Source organism: Aythya ferina (assembly GCF_964211825.1).
Source record: "Aythya ferina genome assembly, chromosome: 3".
NCBI classification, from domain to species: domain Eukaryota; kingdom Metazoa; phylum Chordata; class Aves; order Anseriformes; family Anatidae; genus Aythya; species Aythya ferina.
In genome coordinates, this window is record NC_140298.1 from 4,979,305 (window position 1) to 5,006,823 (window position 27,519).

At 47.1% G+C, this 27,519-nt stretch overlaps 1 protein-coding gene and 1 long non-coding RNA gene across 6 annotated transcripts in view; one reads left to right on the plus strand and one right to left on the minus strand.

Annotated features, from left to right (window-relative positions):
• Positions 1–1,651: 1,651 nt before the first annotated feature.
• Positions 1,652–3,746, minus strand: LOC311433973. Its single transcript, XR_014691157.1, has 2 exons — positions 3,469–3,746; positions 1,652–2,321 (listed from the first exon to the last, which is right to left on the minus strand). It is a non-coding gene; the product is annotated as an uncharacterized lncRNA (long non-coding RNA).
• The window catches only part of BMP2 (bone morphogenetic protein 2), a 78,773-nt gene continuing 53,188 nt past the window's right edge, over positions 1,935–27,519 (plus strand). For 2 of the 5 annotated variants that reach the window (XR_014691123.1, XR_014691124.1), the window contains exons 1-4: positions 1,935–2,073; positions 2,735–3,093; positions 5,177–5,414; positions 9,607–9,767. Coding sequence is in view for 3 of the 5 variants with exons in the window: in XM_084513703.1 (XP_084369829.1) it covers positions 2,742–3,093; positions 5,177–6,021 (1,197 nt within the window). In the remaining 2 variants the exon portion in view is untranslated. Of the gene's footprint in view, positions 2,074–2,734; positions 3,094–5,176; positions 6,880–9,606; positions 9,768–27,519 lie in introns of those variants that run through there. The other 3 variants (XM_084513705.1, XM_084513704.1, XM_084513703.1) reach the window with 2 other exon arrangements.

The window sequence follows — 27,519 nt, forward strand, 5'->3', positions numbered from 1 at the left end:
TACAAGAAGCTCTCGATAGCAGGTCCAGGCCTTCAGAGCAACCACAAGCACGCTTCTCCCTCCCAGGGCTCACCGTCCCGACACAGAAAGCTCCTGGAGATAAAGCCTTGCCGGGCACACAGCACAGCCTGTGCTCCAGGCACAGGCAGTAAGCGTTGAGGCAAGAAATGACTATTTCCTGGCATGACCCACTGCAGATTGAACTGGAATGGCAATTAGAAGTTGAAGTGCTCATTTAATGTCAGTGATGTGTAAACTACGTTGCCATTGTTATTTTAGTGCTGATTTACATAATTGGCATACCCTGAAGTCACACCGCACGCACCTTCAGTTCATGCTAAAGACTTGCAGGAAGTCATAAAATTAAACATTATCTGCCCTGGAACGCAGCGGACAGGCCGCCGGGGCGCGGAGGGCCTTCAGCTCCCCGTGGCACCGCTCCTGCCGCGGCCGTCCCCGGGGAGCAGCGGGCACGGGACGGCCTCAGCAGCCCTTGGGGTCACATCGCACCGCGGTGTCCCCACAGCGAGCTTCTGCTGGTGGAGCTGAGGGCGGCCTAGGGTGAGAGGAAGGCCAAGAGGCCCCAGCCCAAAGGCTCCTGCCTCAAAGCGGCGGAGAAGCCCTGAGATGGAGGGAGAAGGCTGCTCCCACAGGAGCGCTCCCCTCCCCTCATTGCAGGGCATCGCCTCGGGCCCCGCACACAGCAAAGGACGCGGGCGGGCAGCCACAGGGGGAGCAGGCGGCAGGGCTTGGGGGGCTGCCAGCCGGGGGGCTCGGGGGCAGGTGCCGCGGGGCGGAGGGGAGGCGAGCGGCGGAGGAGCCGCCTCCTTTCCGCCACTGGAGGGCAGCCACAGCCAAAAAACACGCGGGCAGCCAGGGGCCGGACCCGCAGCCGGGAAGAGCGGAGCGGAGCGGAGCCCGGCTCCACGGCCGGCCTCGACGCCTCTCTCCGGGGGAGGAGAGCGGGGACAGCCCCGGGCACGGCGAAGTGGGGAGCCGGCCCCGGGGCCGGGGCTGCCGCGGGATGCGGCTGTGAGGGGCGCTGCGGGGACGGGGCCGGGGCCGGGGCCGGGGGCGCTGCCGCTGCCCTGCGCGCCCCGCACCCGGCCCCTGGGCGGCGGAGCCCGGGCTCGCCCCGGGGCCGGGGGCGCACGGCGGGGCCGGGCCGCGTCCTAACGGGACCGGGACCGGGACCGGGACCTGCCCCAGCCCCGTCCCCGTCCCGCGACCCGGGCCGGGCTCGGCACGGCTCAGGCGGGCTCGGGAGGGAAGCGGGCGGAGGCGGGGAGGGCAGGAGCGAGGCCGGGAGGCGGCGCCTCCCTTAAAAGCCGTGCGGGGCCGCAGCCCGCTCCCACAGGGCGCCTGTGATTGGCGCCGGCCCCGAGCCGCCGGGGTCGTGACACCGCCGCCACAAAAAGCCCCGCGGCCCCGGCCGGCCCCGTCCATGGTGCGGCGCGGGGCGGGAGGCGGCCGCGCACCCGCCGCTGTCCCCTAGCGCAGCCGCTGCGGGCTGCTCTCCCCACCCTTTTTTTTTTTTTTTTTTTTTTTTTCCCTTCCCTTCCCTCATCTTCCCTCCCCCTTCCCTCCACCCCCCCCCCCCCCCCCCCCCTCCTTCTTTCTTTTTTAAGGGAGCGGAGAAAAGTGAAGCTTCGGCTCAATGGTGCTGCGGGAGTGCCGGTAAATGTCCATCTGTGCGGGGCGGGTGATGCAGAGGACATTTCTCACAAGGAGCCTTTGAACTCCGTAGACACATAGGCACCCATTCACGGGCAGGCACACGCACACACACGCGAGGAGGAGGAGGAGGAGGAAGAAGAAGAAGAAGCACCAACTTTTCGATCGCTGCTTTTAAAAGGGAGAAGCCCTTCCCTGGCCGGGACTTGCCTCCTGCCTCCCAAACCGGCTGCTAAAAGTATGTTTCTGGGGCGGACTGCACTTCAGGGAACTTCTGGTTTCTGCTCGGCAGCTGTAGAGGAGCAGCAGCGAAGTTCGGAGTAACACCAAGTGATGCGGGAAAAACACCCCGAGAGCAGAAAACCCTCCTGCAGACACAACCCCTGCTGCTGCACACAGGTATAGCTCTGGCGGTCGCCGAGCCGCTGCCAGCCTTCCCGCAGGATGACTCCGAGGGCCACGGCGGAGGTGCCGGCGCTCTGCAAGAGAGAGGGGGGCCGGGCCGCTAACGCTCCCCGTGCCGGGAGCAGTAACCCGGCGCCGAGTCTCACGGGGGAGAAGGACGTCCTGCGGCTTTGGCTGAGGACCTAGCAGGATTTGTATTCTCCTCCTTCCCCTCCTCGCGCTCCGCCGAGAGAAAAATAACCCTGCCTTTCTCTCCGGCCCGGGGGGGGGGGTGCGGAGCCGGCCCCGGAGCCGAGCCGAGCCGTGCCGAGCCGGCAGCGCGGCGGGGAGCTGGCTCCGTGCAGGGCTCCCACCTGTGCCGCCCCGAGGGCAGCGGCCCGGCCCCTCGGTGCCCCCGGCCGGGCTGACAGCGGCCGCCCCGGCCCCGGCCCCCTGCCCCCGTGCGTGCTGCGGGGCGCCCCGGCCCCTCCTGGCCCCTTCTGGCCCCCGCCGCGGGGGACCCGGGACCCTCCCGCCCCGACGGGGCTCCCCCAGCCGGGGTGGGACCCCCTTGCGGGCCGTGCCCCCCCCCCACCCCCATTTTCCCACCCCTCCTTCCCCCCCCTGCCCGCGCTGACTGCCTCCCATCGCCTCCTCCTCCTCCTCCCCCGCGCAGGTCCACGATGGGTGCCGCGACCCGCTCCCTCCTGGCGCTGCTGCTGTGCCGGGTGCTGCTGGGCGGCGCGGCCGGCCTCATGCCTCCCGGGGGCCGGCGGCGTCTCGGCGAGCCCGGCCGCGCCGCCCCGGCCGCGCAGCGCCCCGAGGAGCTCCTGGGCGAGTTCGAGCTGCGCCTGCTCCACATGTTCGGGCTGAAGCGGCGGCCCAGCCCCGGCAAGGACGTCGTCATCCCGCCCTACATGCTGGACCTCTACCGCCTGCACGCTGGCCAGCGGCTGGGGCAAGCGCCGGCGCTGGGCTACCCGCTGGAGAGGGCCGCCAGCCGCGCCAACACCGTGCGCAGCTTCCACCACGAAGGTAGGGGCGGCCGGGGGGTGTCCGGGGGCGGGGAGGGCCGGGGGGGCCCCGCGGAGCCCCGTCGGGGGGGTCCCGGCGCTTTGCGTCCCGGCTGGGTGCCGGCGGCCCCGGCGCGGCGGCTCCCGCAGCTCTCGCTTCCAATACGAAGCCTGCCCGAGTTTGCTAATCCCCGCCTAATCCCCGTGGGAGGCGAGCGAAACCCTCGGCCGATCCCTGCGAGGAGCCGTCGAGCCCCGGCCCCACGCCACCCAGCCCACGGCCGCCCGCTGCCGGAGGCCCCTCGGCCCTAAAAGCAGCGGGTGCCCGGCCAGCCCCCCGAGCCGGGCACCCGGCCCTGGCAGCACCTCGGGGCCCCCTGCCCCAGCCCTGGTGGGCGCCTTTCCCCCAGAGCAGCTCCCGTCGAGCAGCTCCTCGCCCAGGCCCACGGAGCCGGTGGCGCGCGTCGCTCGCGTGCTCGTTGGGAAACGTTTCCCCAGGTTGTAATCTTTCCTGGCTGTTAGTCTCCGGTGCTGGCACGCAGCGGGCTCGCTGGAAAAGTCATGAAAATGTGATTTCCCCACGCTCCCCAGCGCGAAACCGGGGCGAAAAAAAAAAAAAAAAAAAGAAGTTTGCTAGGATGTAAGGGGTCCGATGGGTAAAGGAGGTGGCCTCGGAGAAGTGGAGGTGGTGGTTAGTGGAAAGCACCATGGTGGGAAAGGAGGTGAATGGTGAAACGTAACCTCTCGCTGTAGCCTGCTTCCCTACGTGGAAAGTAAACACTCAGCAGTGAAGGGGGAAAAGCCAGCGCGTGGCTCGTTCCTTTTAAACCTGAGCACAGCAGGCATGGCACTAAGCGAGAGAGGAGCTGCGAGGGCAACCTTTACGGTTTGGAGGCAGATGCAAAAACATTTGAAGTAGCAGTGTTGTGACAGACTCTTTTTGACATAAAAGCTATTCTCCAATTTTCACAAAATGTAGAAAAAATCAGTGTGACTCCAATTTTTCATTGAGTTCTCCCTCGCAGTTCATGACTTACTAAAGCAGGAGTTTGTTTTGTGACCACTCAAAGCTTCTGCCTTATTCATAAATACTGGTCTGGTCCTGAAATGCCATAAAGCCGAGCCTTACCTTGTACTGGAAGTCCTGCTGCAACCAGCAGGGAATGGTTATGGGACTAAGAGTTGCTTGCACCAGTTCCTGCAGCCATTCAGAAAGTGAGTCTTTCTCTGGGATGCTTAGCACCAGAATTAAAAGTCATGATTTTAGAGGGATTTCCCTGGGCAAGCACTTGCCATCATTTCAGTGCCTTTAGCAACAACATAGCTCATAGCAGCCCTAGATACATTGTACTCCCCCTGAAGTCCCATTCAAGAGTTTGTTGGCTGAAAGGGGAGAATGGCACGGGGTTTAGGGTTTTGTTTTGTTTTGGAAAACCTGTTGTTTCGTCATCCCTTCACTGTCCATCCCCTTCAGCAGTTGAACCCTCCTGCCATTCTTTACAGTCCTTTCGAGCAAACACTAGGGTGTGCTTCGAGAAGCGCCTTTACAGATGTTGAGTTCGCTGTCTCTAATTAAGACACACAAATCCCTACATCGAGATTAAATAAGTTACCTAAATTGGGGAGTTCCAGTGTTGAGAATGGAGTTTAAGGGATTGACGTTAGAGCTGTATTCTCGAAAAATGCCAAAATGAGATAATTACCCTAAATCCTCAATCAGTTTTAATGATTCTCATCAGGCCTCCGCTAACTACAGTGCTTGAGTTTTCTCACTGATGTCCTTGAATTCCAGCGTAATGCTTCATGTTCCTTGCCACTCATTATAACTACCTGGAATGCAAAGGGCACCAGCATTCAATCAAAGCGCATAACAATGAATGAAGCGTTCTTAACTTCATGCTATACGTGCTTGCATAAATAAACAGAAAGACAAGGGAGAGGGTATGTTCTGCCTGCGAGTCTTTCAGACCTTGTATGTCACGTGTGCGAACTGTCATTTGAAAGTTGCCAGCAGCAGACTAACTGAGGGGTTTGGTTGCTTGTCTCAGTTCCTGATTTTTTTTTCTCTCTCTCTTTTCCCCCCCCTCCCTGTTTAATCAAATTAGAAGTTTTGGAAGAACTGCCAGAAACGAGTGGGAAAACAGCACGGCGTTTCTTCTTTAATTTAACTTCCATCCCTAATGAGGAGTCTATCACCTCAGCTGAACTCCAGATTTTTCGGAAACAGGTGCACGGAGCCTTTGAGAACAACAGCAGCTACCATCACCGTATTAATATTTATGAAATTATAAAGCCAGCCACAGCCACCTCTAAGGACCCTGTCACAAGACTTTTGGACACCAGGTTGGTGCATCATAATGCAAGTAAATGGGAAAGTTTTGATGTAACGCCAGCTGTTTTGAGGTGGATTGCACATGGACAACCTAATCATGGGTTTGTGGTAGAGGTGGTTCACTTGGACAAAGAGAACAGTGCCTCCAAGAGGCACGTTAGGATTAGCAGGTCTTTACATCAGGATGAAGATAGCTGGTCTCAGCTCAGGCCATTATTAGTAACGTTTGGGCATGATGGCAAGGGACACCCGCTTCATAAAAGAGAAAAGCGTCAAGTGAAACACAAACAGCGTAAACGCCACAAATACAGTTGCAAAAGGCATCCGTTATATGTGGACTTCAATGATGTGGGGTGGAATGACTGGATTGTTGCCCCGCCGGGGTATAGTGCCTTTTACTGCCACGGGGAATGTCCTTTTCCACTGGCAGACCATCTAAACTCAACAAACCATGCCATTGTTCAGACTTTGGTCAATTCAGTGAATTCCAAAATCCCCAAGGCTTGCTGTGTGCCGACAGAACTGAGTGCTATTTCAATGCTCTACCTTGATGAGAACGAAAAAGTTGTATTAAAGAACTATCAAGATATGGTTGTGGAGGGTTGTGGGTGCCGCTAACACAGCAAATATATTAGACAAACACAAAAAGAAAAAAAAAAAAAAAAAGCTGACACTTTAATATTTCCCAATGAAGACTTTATTTATGTAATGAAATGGAAAGAAAAAAAAAAACACAACTATTTTGAAAATATATTTATGTCTACGAAAAAGTTGGGAAAACAAATATTTTAATCAGAGAAATATTCCTTTAAAGATTTTAAATGTATTTTAGTTGTACATTTTATATGGGTTTAACCCCAGCACATGAAGTATAATGGTCAGATTCTTATTTTGTATTTATTTACTATTATAACCACTTTTTAGAAGAATAGCTAATTTGTATTTATATGTAATCAAAAAGAAAAAAATATAGGGTTTGTACATAATTTTCCAAAATTGTAGCTGTTTCAATTGTGTGTATTTAAGTTGAAAAGAATACATGGAAGGTTACTATGGCAAAGTGCATAGCACATTTGCTTTCTGCTGTGCTACTGTTAAGGTCACGAGTTCAAGTCCAGAAAAAAGTGGATAATCCACTCTGCTGACTTTCAAGATTATTATATAGTACAATTCTCAGGAATGCTGCAGGGTGGGCTGTCCAATCCATGAGAACTGGCATCCTCTTTAGGTGGAACATTTGGATAAGAACCAGACGTTGCTGATCTAGTATAAATACTGCTATTCCCAACTAATTTGCAGAGTGAATATAAGAAGGGCCAATAGAAGTCCTAGGGGAGGTGGGGGTGGGGGAAGACTGAGTCCTTTCTAGACCTACAGAAAAGTGAATGTTTGATGTTTCCTTTAAAAGTCCTTCCTTCAAAAGTCCTGGCCAAATATAAAATAATAAAAACGAAAATGTCATCTTTTTTTCTGTGATTATGTATGCTAAAGAGGAATGATTATCGTATTTGTACTGGCCCTTGTCTTTAACAGTTGAAAAAGCGTTGCATACTTCCTCACCTCAGATGAGAGCTCACTTCTGTGGAGTGTAATAGTGAAATTAATCTTCAATTTTTGCCCTTCATACAGCAGGTTGTTGTCATGCAGCCTCCTATCTAACCTCAGCTGACGGTTTTGCTGTTTTGCAGATTAGCTTGTCTTCCTTTCCAGGGTTTTGTGTTTGAAAGCTTTTTTTTATTTTATTTTTTATTTTTTTCCAAAAAATGTTTAAATCTATTTCAGATAATAAATCACAGAACTCTGCTATGTCTTTTTGAAAAGTCCAGTCTGTAAGAAAACGTGGTTCGCTTGTCCAGCCGTCACCAGGATAACTCGTGCTTACATCTTTTTACATTTTAAATTCTTTGTGCAAGGGGCAAAAGCGTGATTTGCAGTTGGTGAGCTCAGCATCGAAGCTACTACTCGTTGTGCCTGTTGCGTGTTAAAGGACTGGTACGGCAGTCAGCTCACTGGTTGAGGAACATGGGATGAGCGTGCAGAGGTTGGGTTGCTTGTTGCACGAAAGTTACGCTGAAATAGTATGGCAGGGAAGTAGGTTAAAGTGGCTTCTTGGTGATCCGCTGCAAAGTGCACCAAAGCCAGGAGCAGAATGAAATTGTGTTAGACTACCAGTGGTAAGTCCTTGCCTATCTCGGGAGCTGTCTGCCGTGTGTAGTGAACGTGGAGTGACTCTGTGCTGACACCTCTGGAGACCTCAGAGCCCTCTTGTGTTGCTTCGTGTCCTGATGAGTGGATCAATTTCTGGATTTGGTGAACCGAGGCAGCACGTTCTGATGCCACGGGTACGGGTGTTCCATTAGAGACCTCTCTAAGTCAACTGGAAACCTGATTCTGGCTTACCACTAGGATAACCTTCCATTAACAGAAACCTCCTCCTCTTTGTCATGACCCTCCCCAAACTCCTCCTGGTTGCCAGAATCCTCTGGGTTACGGAAAAGGCACTAGTAGGCAGGCTTGTTGCTGAGAAGGGCAACTTGGTGATGTCTTACAGGTGCTCTTACAGAAAAGTTCGCTTCCTCTGCTGCTAATCATCGGAAAGCACAATAGGCAGAGAGGACAGAAAAACTAACCCTAACTTCTTGTTGGCTGCTTCCATTTTTGTCTCGTGAGCTCAGAAATATATTGGGCAAGATGTAATCTTCTGTGGTGAGATAAAAACTTAATGCATTCTTTGTAGCAGCAGTATTTTTAGTAACTAGTAGAGAGCAATCTGCTGCTGGGCAGTTTGGCTCTGTTCTTGTGTTATTGGTCACGCTGATACTACGTAGTAGCCTGCAAGTTTGCTGGGTGGTCAGCCTCCTCTCATTTGTGTTTTCAAGAGACCAGTGCTGTTTTGTTGGCTATTGTGTTGTTTTTAGGGCGGGAGTCTCTTGGTGCAGAGCTTTGGTTTGCCTTTTGCTTGTTAGGAAGGGCACGCCAGTGTTAGTGGTGATGGGTGAGATGATGGCTCTCGCTGTGGCACATCCAGCAACCTTGCCAAAGCGAAGGTGCTGCAAGAATTTATTGGTTATTTGCCAGTTATTTACATGGTTGTGCCAGTCAAGTCACAGCGGCGCTATCATACTCTATAACCCCTTTTTTCAAAAGCTGGATGTAAAGTGCTGAAAAATTAGGGATTGCACCATTTCTATGAGAAGAAAAGGCTCGATCCCAAGCCTGCTGAAATCAGTGAGGACCCCATGGCATGTCTAACCAGATCCTGAGCTCCAAGCTTGCCAGGCTTAAGTTTCGTAGCTCCTAGTCCAGGGAGTGCAACTAGACTGAGGGAGGCTTTTTCCAGAGTGGCGACTGCTTTACATCTCCTCTGAGGCATGAGAACACGTTGATGGTAATCTTGGTTTAAAAAAATTGGCTGCAGCGCTTGTCTATGCATGAGCAGGAGCTGGCTCATGACGTGATGCTGCGTTCCTGGTAAAGGCAAACTTCCTGTTGCTTGACAGAGAATTGCATCCTTCATAAAACACACCGTGAGGCCAACGGGTAATTGTAAACATAGGAAGATCCACTCCTCTAAGCATTGCTATGCCCGGGTAGTGTTAGTCACAGAATCGGCAGTTCCTGATTTTGAGGAGGAAATATGCATGCATCAAGCTCGGCAAGTCAACAAATTTCTGCAGAATTGGTTTCAAAGTATATCTTTTTAAATTCCTAACCCTTAAACTCTCTAGATTGGAGATGTGAGAGTGCTGCACTGAAGTTTGAGTAGGATTTTTAAAGAAAGGAAACAAAACAGAGGCTTTCCTACATAGGTAGTAGAAAATCATCTTACACCTCAGTTGGGTTCCTGGACTCTGCTAAATAGTGTTGGTGATCAGACAGCCCTCCTGAGAAATGTGGCCTTTCTGGTATCTTCTAAGTCTGATAATGACTGCTAAATAATCCTAAACACCAAAAGTATGCCGTTACCAAAATACTCTAGAAATTATTTTAGTTTGTTAGTACTTATTAGTGTTACAGTGCTCTACAAGAAGCAGTGAGCTTTTTTTTTTCCTCTTAAGAGGAGAAAAAGCAGAAGATCTAGAACGCAAAACTGCCCTTGTTACTCTATAGCTCGTTTCCCCTAAACTTGTTGCTTCTAGGCACTTAATATAATCTATATAGGCAGAGATTGTGATAGATAATGTCACCCTTTGTGCATTTCAGATAAGCATCTCTCTAAACACAAATGTGATCAGCATCTCTCCTTGTCCTTTTGAGAATCAGTAACAGCTTTGTCGAGTGGCTTGATAATTTTTGCGCAAAATTCAGTTGGACTTCTGTGGTCAGCAGCATGTAAAAATGACGCGGGAAGATCTTCAGCTGAGGTAAGCTCTCCTGAGAGCACTGGCCATTTTCACCCAGCAGGATCCGTTCTGCTGCGCTAACCTGGGCTCGTCATAATCAGGCACCGAGACCTTTCCTGCTCACGTGGTCGTTGGGTTTGGGTGTCCGCAGACTGTCATATCACCTGCTTGCTCCCCTGCTAGGCAGGTAGAGGTCTTGCAGTGGTGCAATCAGTACTGATGAGGCTTGGAGAGGAACGTTATTGTACTCTCAGCTTTGAAGATGGAGCTCATCTGGACTGCATTTATATTAGACACACTTTGCTACACTATTATAAGAGGATAATTATTGAACTATTTTATTATATAGCTATTCCTAAATTGTTGATTTTTTTTTATTGATTTCAGGAGGCAGCTAATTGCCATATGGCAGCTTGATGTTAATGTTTTATGAAGATCAGGAAACAAAAGTTTATGAAAAGCTTTTGTATAGTAACTGCAGAGTTTCAAGAACTGTTTTATACTTCCTGACAGTGCAGGTCTGGCTTAATGGTTTGTTTTTATTGCTTAAGAGTGTAAACCTTTCTTTAGCCGATGTGTGGAAATTATATCCTCATCCCGCATTACGCATTTCTCATTGCTCATTACTCATTCCCTGCTTTCATTTCTGCCATCTGTAATCAGAGCTTTACTGTTTCAACCGCATGTAAAATGCTCCTCTCCTTTGCACAGTAAGATATATTTCTTTAGCACTCACGCACCCCTGAAAAAAAAAAAAAGAAAAGGAATGAAAAGAAAGAGAAAAAAAAAAAAGAAGGGGAAAAATGGAGGAAAAGCCTACTCTGTCTATATTGTTTTTCTCTGTTTTGGGTGGAGTCTGTCTTAGATTCTGGTTGCTAGATGGTTTCTGTAGTAACAAGCAGAGAAAAAATTCAAGAGTGAAAAAGCAGTTTTAAAGGTGCCATATCTTGCCTGAAGTATTATTTATCTAATTATGGATATGGAATGCTTCTCTTCTCCTTTACATTAAGGCAACCTTTCCCCTTTCAGTAGGGCACGCTGCTGCTATGAGAACTTGATTTGTTGTGTTCTTATAATGCGAGAACATGAGAACCACAAGGCTTGTTCCCAGTTGACTTAAGCTGCTCAAAATGAGGATGAAAAGCCAAAGGCATTAAAATGTATTTTTAAAATGTTATAAATGGTTGTTACAGGCACAAACCACTTTGTTTTTTAGTTACATAGGAAAAAGAAGAAGTTAAGTTCAGAAGCCGGAGTTTACATGTGGTTGCTGCAAGGAGGCTGTTGGATCAGAGTGGTGGTCTTTTATTTTATTAAGCTACTGTGTACAAGGAAAAAAAAAATCCCAGCTCCTTTAGAATATATATTTTACTCTGCTGAACTTCTATATTTTTTTTTTTTATTTCTCCTAAGAGGTTTTGCAGGTGTACGAGAAAGTAACAATTTGTGTGTGTCCACTACATTGGACTTGCTTGGGCACAAACAGGATGCCAAAATGACTGTAAGATTGGTTCTTCCCTTTCTGCCTGGTGCTAGTCCTTCATGAGCTGTACTTCTGATAGCCGTGTCTGCAACAGGCGGTAGTGGTTTCCTAGGGTGGAAATTTTTTCTCTTTGGAATCCAGGCACATGTCAGGGCTCTCGGGGGTCTAGCCCCCTTTGGTCCACCAGCCTTGTGCAGTGGGCGCTTACCGAAGCAGGCACGCTGCTTTTCTCCTGCTTCTGTCTTATTCGCAGAGGGAAACTTGTCCCTGCCTTCAGCAAGAATTTTAGTTTGGGAAGCCTGCGAAGTTTTGCACGCGTTGTTTGCACCTGGGAGCACCAGGGACCATGTTTGTAACTTGCCAGCAGTCTGAGGGCCAGAGCTCATTTGCTTCTGTATTTACATAGTGCTGTGAAGGCTCAGCTGTGCTGCCTGCCCGGGCTTGTATTGCCCTCGACAGGCAAACAGCGGCTGAGAGCTGTTGGACTTCTCCAGAGCAATGAAACTTGCAGTGGGTCAGCTTGGCTCTCGGCTCGTAAGGCAGGGCAGCGATGGGTTTTGCTCCCCACAGTTCATTCCCGTGGGGGCTTCTGCAGAACGTGGCTGGCTCTTGGTGCAGAAACTGGACTGGGTTAGGGCAGCGGTTGGGTATACTGGCTGAGCTCCAGGAAAGAAGCAGCTGTCTGGCTTTTTAGCTGGCAACAAGGCAGGGAAGAAGTTAGGGGTGAGGGAAGTGGGGAAAGGCCTGCAGGCTTTTGAAGCTGAAAGTGTTAAAAGTTTCTGAAGTAACCTCAGGTAGAGAAATGAGAGCAGCGAATTGATAACAAAAGTTCAGGTTCCCACAACAGCTGGACTGTGGCAGATTTACGATTTAATGAGGCTGATAATCCCATTAGAGATTAAATTAAGAAGGTTTTTCTGGGAGATCACCAAGAAAATTATGAATATTGTACTGTAGCTTGGGTTGTAATGCCAAGGCAGTGGAGAGCTGACATGTACTTCTTGCACTGCAGGATGCTGCTTCATTCAGTGTGTCTCATTAAAACAAAGCATTCAACTCCAGCAGAGTTTCACTACAAACAGAGGCAAATGTATTATTATTATTATTACTATTATTATTACTACTACTACTACTACTATTACTAGCATCATCATCCTGGAAACAACATGCAGATTAAAAGATGGAAATACCAACCAGATCTGCAAGTGCGCGTAGCTCTACTGAGTTCATTCTCAGACAATCTGGCTCTTTTTATTAAAGCAAAGCCTCAGAAGGCAGGGAGAGCACATATGAAAAAGAATGTATTTAAGGTAACTATTGACATAACTCCAGTAGCTTGGAACTTTCACAAAAACTTTTTTTTATGGCATCCTGCACACCCTAGTGATGGGAAAGTGTTGTACGGAATAATGACTCTGTAACCACAGACTTCAAAAGTATAGAATGTCTGCGGCATGATGGAAATAGCTGTTTCCACATCAATAATATACACACAGGCATATTGAAGCTTAATTGCAAGGCCAATGGTGTTGGGAGGGGGAAGGGGAGAGGATGTCTGACCTGCCACTGCACCAAACACGCGGGCTGAGCAGAATGCCTCTGCTTTACAGCCAGAAACAATGATTCATTTCATTATAATCTTGACTTTTGCATTTTTCTCATGACTTATCAATAACTTCGTATGGGACTCCATAGACCATTGGAGTTATTGGCTTGTTAGGAATTAGGAAGAGAGACAGGGTATGTATTATTTCTGATAAACATTGCTCGCTGACAATTGTTTTAAATATTCTATTTTAAGGACAGTTCTGACACAACTTTTCTGCTTGCATTTTCTCTTTTCCTTTGAAGGAAAAGATCTTGCACTTAAAAGGAAGCTTGCTCTTTTAAGAGTCCAGCATCCTTGTGCATTTTCATGAAAGGTCCTGATCCTCCAGCTGACATCGTAGTATTGACACGAAGGCGGTTTTGATGTCACAAACTGTTGTCGTTGGACCAGCTCCTAATGCGTGTGGAAGCTGTTTTCCCAGCCCAGGAACTGTGAAAAAAAATATAGGCCCAGCAGCTTTAAGTGGAAAATGAGCAGCTTTGTACTGCAAAATACTATTGGCATTATTGATTGTCTTTTATTCCTGTTGTTCAAGGCCTAGGTTACTGGAATGGCAGAAAAGTAGCTATTATTTTAGCTTTCAATGTACAGACCAGTGGCATCATGCAGGCTTACTTTAAAGCATCCAGTGCTGGAATGCTGTGAATACACCACAAAATCTGAGATCCCTACAAAGAAATTTCCTCACACTCTGGGGAAAAGCCTCAGAATGGCACCTTGAGACCCAAAACTCAGAAGGAAATGGAATTGAAGCTCTCCTTTTCTTAATTGCAGGTATTTTTAAAGTCCATCAACACTTTTAGTTACTTAGGTTTAGCAATAGCCTATGTTCTGGATGATGTTGTTACTGAGGGGAGAATCAAAGATTAATTGATTTATTTTTCCTGGTCTGGCGATTTATTTTTATTTTTTAACTTTTTTTTTTTTTTTTTTAAAGGAAATAGCTGGTTGTTAAGTACTTTTTGACAGGTTGGGCAAAGAATTCTCCCAGGTTTGCAAATGAAAAGATTTTCATCTTTGAAAATATAACCCAAATGTACCCTAGAGGGCAGAGTCATTTAGAGAGAGATCCTACACACCTGCTAAGTGACTGATTCATGCCCACTGCAGAGTTCCTTGGGGAGAAGGACCAACGCCTGGGAAACTGGAGTGGAGAGCGTGGGTGGAGCTCTGGTGTTTGTCGGCAGCAAAGGTTGGGAAAGTGGTCTGTGACTCTCCCATGTGCAGGTTCTGGAAAAAAAACACAACACAAAACACCACCAAAACCAACCAAGCAACAACAAGAACAAACAAACAAAAAAACACCTTAAAAAAAAAAAAAAAAAAAAGGGCAGTAGTTTGTGATCAGCTCTGTGTAACCCAGCAGGCCATTCTGCTGGCAGGTAGCTACTGCAGTTCTCACCTGCTGGAAGGTCTTAGCCTGTTTTTGCAGGTTTTTAAATCGAAGTAGTCCAACTTGTGTGTTATATCAAAGAAAATAAACCAGGTGCTGCCCTTTCCAACAGCTGCCTCCTCTTGAGACCTTAGCCATGCAGCGGCTTACTGCCAACTTTTCCATCTAACTGGTGAGGAAAGTTTGTTGTTCTGTAAGCCTGAGTGTCTGGGAACAATCTGGAATGTCTTTCCGGCTCATCTTGTATGTGAATACATCCTTCAGCGTTTCAGGCTCCAGTCCTCTCTTTTTTTTACCCCATTCATCTGAGGGGGAGGGGAAAAAAGGGTCAGATGCTGGGACACTTTGAAGAATGTGCCTTTACCAAGCCTTGGTTTTTCTCTCTTCCTGGAACTCTCATTATATGATCCTGGTTTTCTGAGCCAATTGTTAGCCCAAGGCCAAATCCTTAACCTTGGGCTAGATAACAAAAGCACAGCTGAGGTGATCTCGACTACTTTAAAAAGGCTGTCTACTCTTTGATGCACTCAGAATGAGACTCATAATTCATTTTAGTTCCAAAGGTTGTTCTTAGCATGGGAAATTAGCAACCTCCGTGATAAAGAGTCAGCACATTGAGTGTGTGCGTGCCTTGTGTTGATCTCTGTGCTGCATTGCGTTCCTCGTCCTGGAGGGTGTTGGTGTGTCTAGGGAGAACCCGAGACTGAATCCTATCTGGGGAGCTTTGCTTTATGTAACTGCATCGGTTCATTCGAAGGCCTGGATGCTTTGTGCCAACAATCAGAGGCTCTTTGGCCAAGGCAGCCTTCTGACTTACAGCTGGAAATGAGAGGAGTGCGTAACCAGAGTGTATGCCCGAGAGAAATGAAGCTGAGGTCAGGTTTGTTAGTGGATATCAAAACTGGCTTGTGAAGTGCAGCCCTCTTCTGTGCAAAGACTGCAGCGACGCGGGAGAGGCTGACGAGTGGCACTGAGCGCTAGCAGCTGGCAGCGCGGCGTGCACAAGCCCCTCGGTCTGCATCGTGTGGAGGCTTCTCTGTCAGGGCCTTCCTGAGCTTTTCTTTGGGAGAGGGCTCTTCCACCAGCTGCTCTGCTGCTGAAGTCTTGGTGCTACTCCTAACATCTCTGCAGGTTTATTTTCTGCTCTAATCCAGCCCGCCTGGTGGCAAGAAGCATGGCAGCACTGTTGGCTGTAGCGTCAAGCGGGCCTTATCACAGAAGGCAGAGAATTCACGGCCAAGCTGGTAGCAACAGGACTGGCTTTGGCAGCCAAACCTGTTAAAAAGAGATGCTGCTAGTCAAATACTGCATCAGAAAAAAGGGCTAGTCTGAGCAGCAGGGCCACCAGACTAAGGAGTGGAGAGACTGCAAACCTCCCTGTGCTGCGGGGTTGCAGTGCACCATCGGAAGGGCCCCTCGCTGTCTTTTTGTGCTTATCCTCAAATAGTTTCTCCCTGCCTCCTAAGTGTTTTCTAATGATACGTACCTGAAAGAATTTAGAGATGCCCAAATGCGCTGCTGTTTATCCTGTAGGGTAGAGATAGATAGCTACATTAGATGGCATAATAACAGGTTTCGTCCGCTGGTAACAGGTTTGCATGTGAACCAGGTCTGGCCAGTATTAAATTGGAAAGCAAAGATGGCTTTGTGATTAAGGTGCTGGAGTGGGACGCTGGAAATCTGGGTTCAAGTTGTGGGTCAGCCATAAACTCCCTGTGTGACCTTGAGCAATATAATTATTCTGAGACTTCAAAGGTATCTAAACAATTTGGACACCCATTTTCCAGTCATTTTAATTAACTGGGATGCTTTGAAATGCTTAGCTTTAATCTCTCAGTGCCCAGAATTCTCATTTGTACAGCCAGGATAATAGTATTTCCTCGCTCACGAAGAGGATGTGCGTGTTAATGGGTGGGAAGTGTGCAGCTACCCCAAGTGTGGCAGATACAGAGCGTGCAGAGGGTTTAGCAGGAGGGAGCATGCTGAATTTTGCAGGCACGGGACTGAAAAATCTGGGGGTGTTTGGTACAGGGCAAACAGCTTATTTCAGTGAGACTTGTTTACGCACAGGCATAAACTGGGGGACAGTTACTTACCGTGATATATTGCCATCATATTGGGTTCACGGGGAGATAAATTCTGCTGCAAATAAACTCCAATGAAAATATTTACTGGGGGGAACAGCTCATTTATTCAATATTTCATTTAGGTCCATAACAACATCTTGCCATTTCTTTAGTGTCCTGCCATTCTTTAATAGTGAATATTAAACTTTTACAAGATAAAGCGACTAGTTATTAACATTTTCATTTCTGTAGCTTTACTTCATAACAAGCCATGCTCCCACTTAAACATCACCTACGGTTATGTCCCTTTGCCCAGTGTTACGTGGGTGTGTAATGAAAAGCCTGTAATGCACGCAGGCAGAGGGAAGGGTTAAAAGAGCCACGGGAGTCTTTAAATCCTTCATTTTCTGACTTTTGTGGGTTTAATACACAATCTTAACATTCCATTAATAAGTTTTTTGTTGTTGCTGATTTTTTTTTTCCCTTAAGAGATTAAAGGTTCCTTCAGGTTTTTTTTCTTCTCTTTTCTCCTTTTTCTCCCCCTTTCTTTTCCTTTTTTTTTTTTTTTTTTTTCCTTTGTCTTTTTCTCTTTTTTTTTTTTTTTTTTCCTCCTATCTCTTTCTTCCCTACTCTCTTTGGCCATGCCAGTTTTGTGTGTTGGGCAGGCAGGGAATGAAAAGCTGTCTACAGTAACCACTGATGCTACTCCCAGAGCTAAGTGGAAGGCTTAGAGGGCTCCTCTAAGAGGCAGAGGGCTGCTGTTCCCAGAAGGATGTCAGTCAGGATGGAAAAATGTTTTGAAGGTCCTGGAACCCGGGTTCTTCACTGGCTCTCGAGATGACCATCACCCCTCAGCACTTCTGTTACTAAAGTGCTTTGCAAGCTACTCACAAAACACTGTGTCGTGCTATAAGCTGTCAGAATATCTGATCCTGCTTGTTATGCTAGTTATTGGCAAGTCGGTGGTAAATATACATCGAAATGAGGTTTCACTGTACAGATATGGAAGGAAGAGCTGTGCTACTCTGAACAGCTTCAGCTGGATCCGTTGCAGTGGTGACTTCAGTATTAATCAAACCAGAGTCCTTGCCACTGCTCTGTGTATTAACTTATCAGAATGACTGCTTTGTAGGCAAGAAAACCTGTCTCTCTCTCTCCTTGTTAGGATGAGTGGCATTATGCTAGGGTCATAATGGACTAAGTTGTTATTTATCATTAGGAAGTCTCAAATCTGGCTGGCAAGATATGCCTTTCTCTTGAAGTTTGCTTTTCAAAGCAACTGTCAACTGAGTGCTTTTTTAATGTGCTGATGTGTTTGCCTGCAGAATAGGTGAGCAAATATTTTTCTCAGTTTTATTCTCAAGTCGATATAATGAACATCCTGATTTTTGAATGGCAAATTTTCCTCTATAAAACTTCACTGGAAGAAGATAGTGAAAACTGGTTGTTGTTTTCACTGAAAGCCAGAGTTATCGGAGTAATAGAATGGATTTGGGGTGGTAACTATTGTTACTTAAGATTTTTCTATTACTTTGATTTAGCTTTTTACTGAAGTGAGCAGATAAGGAATACCGGCAAAGGGTTACTTTATGTTGTGTACTAAAGATTTTTTAGAAGAATAGCTATTTTATGATTAGGCCAAGTAAACATTTTCATGTAGTCTCACCTTGTGGAATGTGGTCCTCTGTCTTGGTTTGGTAGATGCCTACCTTAAAAACAAAGTAGGAAAGAATCATATCTAGATACCTAGCAAAAGTTAAAAAATCTAAAGAAAACTGCCTGTGCATTTACCAGGAGAAAGTAATGCACTGAATTAACCAAAAAAGATAAGCTAAGAATGAAATATGGCAATATTTCTTTTTTGTTTGTTTTGTTTTTGCCAGTGGCCCAATTCTGGAAAAAACTTTAAATGTTCTTATTAGCTATTTTGTAGGCTAGGCCCATGAAAAAGTTTTGGACAGAACTTAATTTAGTACGTTGTTATAAGCTCTGATATCTGCCCAAGTTCATGAACCTTTTGAACAACAGCCCCCCGCATGCCCCTGGGGTTCTGGAGAGGGATTTATGGTTTCATGTGCAAAACAGTGTGAAACTTGGCACTTTTGCTTCGCCTGAACCCTTACAAATCCAGAGCACTAAGCAAATCAGGGGCTGTGAGCTCACCCAGCTCAGAGGCAAAGTAAAGGTTTATTGAAACTCGCAGCAACTTGAACTAAATTCTGTTTAAAAAATCTGGCCCTTAGTTTCCCATTGTTGCCTTATCATTTACCTGGGGGAAATCCATCCTGCAGGGCAGTTGCGGAGGCAAATTCGGTAAAAATTATGAAGTGCTCAAATAAGGATGGTGGCAGTAGGGGTGTTGCAGGGGGATTTAAGGTCGTCTGATACATAGGAGGGAGCTTGATGACCAGGAGACACGAATGTCTTAACAGCCAGTGTATGGACAGAAGTTCCTCGGAAGTCTCACCTGCTGAAGAGCCAGGACAGATCAGTCACTGGGGCTGTGTGACAGGGTGAGTGAGTCACAGCCAAATCAGGCACTCGTTTACATCACCAGGCTTCTTCTGAGCTTGTGTAAGCTGTGCGAGCCAGTTCAAACTGAAGGCCAAGCTTGCCTTATGCTTACTCTGGTTTCAGTGGGGTTGAAAGATTGAATGAGAATTTGGCCAGAAGTCCAAAAAACTACCTACTGCCTGATTTAAAGCCAGCAAAGGTGCTGCCTGCAGCCAGTAACCGAGTCCTTCAGAAAGAGAGGGTCAGGTTCCTGATGCTACTCTGTGGCACTTCTGCAGATCCTGTCTTTCTGATAAGAAATGAAGACTCTGACAGTCATTGACTGGGGGGATTGGACAGGGCCCACAAGGTACAGAAATGCTTCTTCCTTTGCTCATTTCCTGGCCTTGCCCTCTGGACGGGTGCAGTAGGCAGACTGGCTGGCTGGGAGCTTTCCTCACTCAGGTAGGTCACGTTATGCCTCTTCCTCAGCTCCTGGCACAAGCCACTGCTGCTCACCCACAGGCCCTAGTTGGCAATAAGCAAACACTTCAGGCATTAATTCTGTGTTGCGTTGCCTTCACTTCTACACTGTGTACAGAACTCCAGAGATCCTCCACGAGTCTGAACGGACCCCTTCCAGAGTCACTTGTAATCGCTGCATTTAGATTATACAGGTTCCACTTGTGATCCTGCAGGGTACTTACATGTACAATGATAGTACGGTGGCTTACAAGGTCACAATAGGAATATTCTGCTCTTAACACAAGCAAAATTCCAGTTACCAAGAAGAGGATTCACTTTTCTGATACTAAGCAAACCCCTTTTAGGAGATCCATAACCCTTCCCCTATCTGCTGGAAGCTTGATGGCGTGTAAGCAATTCAGGAGACTCATGGAGGGCATCAGAGACAACTTTTTGGTGCTGGATGAGCTGACTGATGGAGGAACAGTGCTCAACCTGCTGCTCATGAATAAGGAAGAAATGTTTGGGGATGACTTGGCTGCAATATCATAGGATGGTGGTTTAAGAACCTGAGGAAAGAGGGAAAGGCGAGTAATGCAATAATCACTTGGGACTTCAAGAGTGTGGACTTCGGCTTGTTCAAGGAACTGGTAGGCAGGATCTCCTGGGAGTCTGCCCTGGAGGGCAGAGAGACCCATGAAAGTTGCTTGATCTTCAAGGACAGCCTCCTCAAAGCACAAGAACAGTCCATCCTGATGTTCAGGAAGCTGAGCAGGTAAAGCAGGAGGCCAGCTTAGCTGAATGGGGAACTCCTGACTGATTTTAAATGCAAAAAGGAAAAGCATGGAGGTGGAAGCAGGGACAAGCTACCAAAGAGGAGCACAGAAATGTTGCCTAGGTGTGTAGCAACAGAATTAGGAAACTCAAAGCTCAGCTGGAGTTGGAACTCACAAGGCTTGTGAAGGGTGAGCAGATCATTTCTACAGGTATGTCATTGACAAAGGGGAAGCCAAGGAGGATGAGGGCCTTCTGCTGTCTGTGGCCAGCGATGAAAGGCATGGGACAAGGCTGACGCATTCAGTGTGTTGCTGGGGGCCTTTACTGGCAAGATCTGCTTGCAGGCCTCTGTGCGTAGTGGCAGAGTCTGGAGGTGAGGTGGTACCTGTGTTAGAGGAAAACTAAAGATCACTAAGGTAGCGTGGCACTAACAAACCCATGGGACGGGGCAGGGTGCATCTGAAGGTGCCAAGGGGCTGCTGGTGTTTAACATCTTCATCAGCAACCTGATCAAGAGGGCGGAGTGCTGCTTTAGTGAGCTTGCAGCTGGCACCAGCCCCTGGGAAGTGAATTGATACGCTAGCAAGTGAGGATGCTGGCCGCAGGGACTGTTGCAGGGACAAGCTGGAGGAATGGGCCCACAGGAATCTCCTCAAGTTCGACAGAGACACAGGTAAGGTTGGAGACAGCTGAGGAAAGGTTGGGGAACAGGTCTGCAGGATCCTAACTTATTTAGTTAAGGGGATCTTATGAGAGTCTTCCATGACCCAAAAGGAGGGTATAGAGGGCATGGAGCCAGCCTCAAAGGTGTGCAGTGGAAGGACGGGAGGCAGCTGCCGCAGGTAACAGCAAGGGGAAATCTGACTGAATATAAGAAGAAAGTTCAGCACTGCACCAGTGGTTTAGCACTTTATTCCCGAGGAACTGTGAATTTTCCACTTTTGGAGACTGACTGGACGTGGCCCTGAGCAACCCGGTGTGACCTGAAGCTGGCCCTGCTGTGCGTGAGCAGGAGGCTGGCCAGGAGGACCTCCAGAGCTTCTGTCCAACCTCTGTCTGCAACAGAGAGAAAAGGCAACGAGGAAGAGCAGTAGATGGATCAATACAAATGTAATGAGTTCTTGTTTCCATATATGAGATATTTTTGTTTGTGCTCCACTTAACAAGCAGAGAAAAAGAAAATATCATGTTTTCACCAAAATCATTAAAAATGTATATGTGGGAGTTCAGTTGCAGTATGCAGATTAGGAGGTCACAGACTTGTTAGAGTGCTGTGACCAATATCAGTGGAATAGTGTAAGAAACAACTTTTATTCCAGGCATTTTTTCTCATAAATACCAGTTTTGAATTAATCCTAACAATGGGTTTAAAATGATTTTCTTGCAGATAAGAAGCTATAATACTAGCTTCAATCAGAATTTTTACAAGAAAAAGTGTTAAATACAGGATGAAAAGTTATTTCAGTAGAAAAATAAAGTGAAGTATTTTGTATTTTTTGCTCACAGAACCATTGAGCCGTGGATGAGCTGACAATATAGGGACACCTTCAACCAATTAGAAGAGAATAAAAAAGTGACAGCAAACTGCAACCACTGACACCTGTTAAAATTCAAGCCCATGCTAGAATATCAAGTTTATGCTGAAATATGTACCGAGTGTATTTTTGTTTTAAATATGACTTCCCATCCTGGTATTTGCAGGTGCATTGTACTGGAGTGAACGCAATCATTTTGTTAATTGCAGTTCAAGCTCATTAGGGAACTATAAAGGCAGAAGAATGAATGTAACCGTGCATTAAATGGTAAATGATTTTGGGGTGGGAAGCAGTCAGGTGTGTTGCCCTAGGCTATGATTTTCCCCAAATTAACATACATAGCAAAGAAAGAAAGAATGAGGCGGGTGGGAAGAAAGAAAGGCCACAGGTCACCAAAGCAAACCTCCCAAACTTCAGTGACGCTGAAGGGAAACGTTAGCTGCTGAAGTGTTGAGAATCTAGCTGGTGCTGGCTCATACCGGGCAAGTTTTGTGCTGCTTTAGGTTCATTTAGGCCGAATATGGTGAAATCCAAACCGACTCCACACTGTTCACTTAGTCAATGTGTAACTGAGCGGAGTTTCGGGAGGTTATGCTGTAACCTGCAAGACCTCTCAAACGTGCAACGTTAATGGCATTTATTACAAAACCATCTTGAAGTAGTGTATGCTTGAGCAGACAGCCAAATGTTTCCCCTCAGAGTTCTGGTGGAAGATCTGGAAGCCCAGAAATGGGTTAGTGCAAAGGTTGGTTGCTTCCATCTCCCTGCCGGGGACTCTCCAGCCAGCAGGGATCCCTGTGCTTCCCGAGCTGGTTGTACAAGCATATTTTGCTGTCTTAGAATACTAATCATCCGGTGAAATACAAACCTTGGCCAGCACTTCAGATCTGAATAACAATATCTATGTGTGTCTCAATATCTGGGTGTCTAGATTGAGATGGTTCAAAGGGAAATTTCTTTGGATTGCTGGGATTTGTGTGTTCTGGAAAATCAGGCTCCTTTTTGTTGTCTCTCTTTTTTTTTTTTTTTTTTTCTTTTCCCCTTTTTGCCTTTGATTGAAGTAGAAATACTTGTTTGGGGAAAGGAGGAAGGTGGTAGGAGAACCAAGGGCAGAACTGAAAGACAATTTTCCTCTGGAAAGTTTTTAAACTGAAATTGCATTTTATGGAGAAGCCCCTATTTTTCTTTTCTTTTTGTCAGTTTCTTGTCTGTTTGAGCCAAAAGCATTTTTGCTTTCTGCCGCCCTGGTGAGTTGATTAAGCAGTCAACAAAATTGAAAAGTTTTGTGATTTTCAGAAAATGTCTGTAGTACCTTAAAGGTAGTTTAGGTACAAACGGCCTAAGGTGGTTTTGTTGTTGTTGTTTTTCAAGTCTTCAGAAAAATAGCTGCTGTCTGTCTCGTCCTACAGATTCCTCGATGGGAAATAGAGAAATGCCATTGTTTGCTGGTGCTTACATCTGATGAGGCTATGTACTCCTTAGCTATTGTTTCATTGTATTTGATTCCATTTCTTTGTTTGTTAGACACATCCCAAAGAGAAAATAGACAGCTGTGGACAGTGTTCTCTCAGAGCTTAAACCTAATTACAAAAGCAATTAGTCTGAAATAACAAAAGTATGTATATTAGTCCTGAATTTTACTGGGGAAAATAATTGCATTTTGTGGGAATCACAACCCTAGAAGTATAATGGGAAGGAAGATTTATTTTTTTTTCTCCTCTCTTCTCACATACCTGGTGCTATGTAAGGTCAGGGGAGAGCTCCTGGGGTGGACTTGGTTGAATCTTCTCCAGCAAATCCTGAGTTCTTTGAAGTCCCAGCTTTGGCAGCTGCTGCCAACTTTACTGTCCAATATGAGACCAGTAAAACCAGATTTTGCTGGTAGGCCCTGTCTCCAAGAGGCCTTCCTTTTGTAGAATCAAATATAAGCAGTTATATTGTATTTAATAAGATGGTTATTTGTTCCTAACAGTTTAAATGCAAAGGTTTGTACCCGTCTACTGTGCTTTTCTTATTCCCACGTAATCCATTTGTAGTTTGTTTGCACATTTTTTATTTGCCTATGATGTATGTAGTCGGTCTGCAAGAAAATGCATCCAACTTTGTGAGGCTGAAATGTAAGTTCTGTGTTTGAGGTAGACAGGTGATAAGTTGATCAACCACAGCCAAGTGAGGCAAAGTAAGAAAAAAGCTGTGCCTGACAGCTAATCAAAAGGAATAATCGTAGTAAAAGCAAAGCAAACAAAAAACAACCCTGGCCAGACGGGTACAAAAGCCCTATTTATTGGTGGCACGTGGGCAAATATAGTGGAAATCATTTTTAAAATATTGCAGGAAGGAGTTTCAGCCATTGTACTGTTTTCTGTAATTATGAAGGGTGGATCTGAAATATAAAACTTCCCAGAAGTTTGCAGTAAATCAGAGCAAGCCCATCTCTTCACTTAACAATGTCAAAATGTCAGTGGCAGTGCTGCTCGGTGTGTGTGTGTTTTTGCACGTATGTGTCTGTAGCATGTGGTTGATGTGGGACTGGCACTGCCATTTTTTATTTTTTTTTATTTTTTTATTTTTGGAAAAAGGGGAAAAGAAGTTTAGCTTGCCTTGAAACATTAAGATATCCTCCAATTTGAGCAGCTCTAGCACCACCGTGCTGTTGAGATTTGGCAGGAGAGTGACTTTCACTTCATTTTCCTGCCAAACCCGGCCACTTAATGAACATTTCAAACCTCTCAGCTTGCACGTGCTCCGCTGATGTTTGAGGGAAAAATACCATCCTTGCAGAGCCAGCTCGGGCTGCTCCCCACAGCCCCCAGCCGTGACGGGCACGTCCTCTGCAGAGATGGAGGGGGCACGGGCAAGAAGGGAGTTGCTCGGTAATTACAGCTGTATTTCCAGGATGGGAGTAATCTCAGGAAAACCTGTGTCTCTAGCTGAGAGCCTCCCTCTAGTCCCAGGAGAGGGTTAGATGATTGCAGAGAGTTCCTACATCCCCTTGGTGCATAGATGCATGAACAATAGAGTAGAAAAGAGAGCAGGAAGCCTCTGCATTTTGGGAGATAGTAGAAAAGTTTGTGCTCAGCATATTTCCCTGCAGAAACCTGAAATGGAGCTGGTCATTTCCGCATTCACCCAGCTCAGCAAGTAGCTGCGAAGCCCCCAGACAAGCGCGTGCTCAGCCCTCTTTTGCCTGCACTGCAGAGGACAAGGAGCTCGCCTTCGCACAGGTACTTTGTCAGCTTCAACTCCAGGAGTCCCAGCACTGCTGGAATTTGTTTCCAGTGATACAGTGGATTTTTGTAGCTTCGTTTTGATTTCTTCGTTTTTGAAGTCAAGGGAATCACATATGCATGTGTGTGTGCGTGTCTGTGTGTGAACTGTATTTAAAAACACTTAGGATGTACCAAAATTATCTTGCAACTTTAATTCTCTTCCCAGGCCTGCTCCCGTCTTCTGTGTTACGATACAGCCTTTAATTAGACCACTACAATTACAGACCTGCTTGGGGAAAGAATCAGGGTTGTGCAGTAAAAGACACTATTGTCCCGAGGATCTCTACCCCATTTCTGGCAGGAGAGGGAAGATGAACAGTGAATGAGGTGGGGGTTTGTGGAAAGACGAAAAAATATTTAAGGCTGTTCAGATGTACGCTAGGGAGCTGGAGCTCTCAGTGCTTCTGCCAGAGTGATTCCAGGCAAGTCGCTTAAACCAAACTCTTCATGGGTGGTCACCAATTAAGTGTTCCTCATATTCTGGGTATCTGACTTGAGACCCAGGGATCTGACCTGAAATGCTGAGCAGCCACAATTGCAATAGAAGCTCAGGAGAGCTGGCTTATAGCAAATGCCTTAGCGCTCTGGGAAATGAAAAGCCTTTGGCAATCCCCAGCCTTTGCACCATCCCCAGAGCTATGGATCCTTCGGCTCCTCTTTCTCTTTCCTTGCTTTCCAGCCTCCAAAATGGGGGAAAGGTCGTCCCTGCGCTTCGTTGGGAAACAGTGCAGATACATTTTTGTGACGCGCCTAAGCAATAGCGTCAAGAGCTCCATGGCAAAGCAGCTGAGGACGTGGCTCGTTCTGCTGCTGCAGCTGGGCTTGAGTCACGTGCAGCGAGGCCAGCCCGGGAGCACGCAGTGCATGCCGAGGCTCCCATCGATTATCCATCAGCTCCGCAGGGTCAGGGCAGCCCCTTCCCGGCCCTGGCCGAGGCTGGGACACACCCTGCAGCTGAAACAGGAGCGGGGTCATCCCACTGCTGAGTCCCTACTCGGGCACAAGGTGCAAGAGGAGGTAAAATTGCTCCATTTACCATAACCCTGGCTTTTCGTCACTTTTGAGAGCTCGGCTTTGCAAGAACATTAAGTCTTTTCTTATCTGTTTTGTGAGCAGCAAACATCCCTGTAAGCCCCCCAGCAAAGAGATGTTTTCCTAATGGTCCTTTCAGGCAGAGCGCGCCGCGTTAGTGGCTTGTTATTAGGAAGAGAACTTGGAGACGCAAATGTTGATCTTCTACTCCGCAGCAGTTTATGGCTGGATAAAAGGTTTCTGAAAATAGGTTTAATTTAAATAAAACAACTATCTCCACTTTAATTTTTCATGTGTGAACGCTTCAGAGAGTGCTTCTGTAAACTTCATTACAACGCATGCCATTGCGTGCCAAATTACAACTTTCAGGATCTTTGAAATTAGGCATCTGTTATCTCTTGCCTGGGGTTTACTTAAGGAAAACAAGAATTCAAAACATGAATGCGCACAATCTTTACAAAAATACTGATGTTTACAGTTTGACCTTTACTTTCTAGTGTTTACCTAAGGGCTAAGTATTTGGAATTATGCTTTGGCTTATAAATGTTTATCATCTAATAGGAATGATATCAGAGTTCTTACTAAAATAAAGAGTTCCCTGGAATAATTTGACCAAAAAAGAACCACAGTGAGGCGAAGAAAGGAGGAAAAAAAAAAAAGCTCAAAGAAGTAATTGGGTCTTGGGACTTGGTGGCATTGCTGCAGTTTGATGGAGAAGAGTCCCCCTAGGGCAGGTGTCCCTGCAGTCCCAGCACCCTTGGGGTGGCAACACGCTGCTCCTCAGCCCAGCCCCGAGCTGCTCCTGCCCTGGGGTAAAACTTTCGGCCCTCAGGGAGGCCATGAAGGTCACACTCGAAGCTGGCAGCTCTGGAGGATATGGGGCCAGGCATGAAGCGTAGCTGAGGACTGGCAAATCTGCAAGCAGCTACGGCCTTGAGGAGGTGCAGTAGTCTCAGCACGGGGATCTGCGTGGGAGGCTCGTGCAAGGTGCAGGGGCAGGAGTGGAGTGAGTGAAGGTGCAGGCTCATCGTGTACTCTAAGCCTTTGGAAAGGTGCCTGGCAGTAGTGGGGCTCTCCCACAGCTGCTCTGCAGCTGTTGTGTAGTGTAAGAAAACCAATACCACTATTTTTTGCTGCTAGTTTTTGTTCTTTGTTTTTTCTACAAAACTATTGAGAAGACTGGACTCTCCTTAGGAATGAAACAGGTGGACTTTCTGACTAATGTTTCTAAGAAGCCAGAAGAGGCTCGATGAGATGATGATGTGCTGGGGCATTGGGGCTAGGCATGGTGTAGGAAGGGCCAGAGAGAGCTCCACTGTCGCTCCAGGTTCACACTTTCACCCTCACCTTACAGTAATTGCTTTTCGTGTTCCTTGAGCACCTCAAGTTGCTGTCATCTTTGTACGAGATGCTTGGGTCTTCCCTCCTCTGAAAAAGTGGTGCTCTTCAATATGCCTTTGTCACATGGATATGGAAAATTGGTAGGAATTCAGTTTAAGAAAGGTGACTCAAAGTGCCATTACTGTGTCCTTGTCCCCTGCTGATGTACATGTATACACGCTGAGATGATGCTTGGTATCCTCTGCCACTAGTGAGGACACCCTGGGCCAGTCTTTGAAGGGTTTATCTTATGGGTTCTGTTTATTGATGA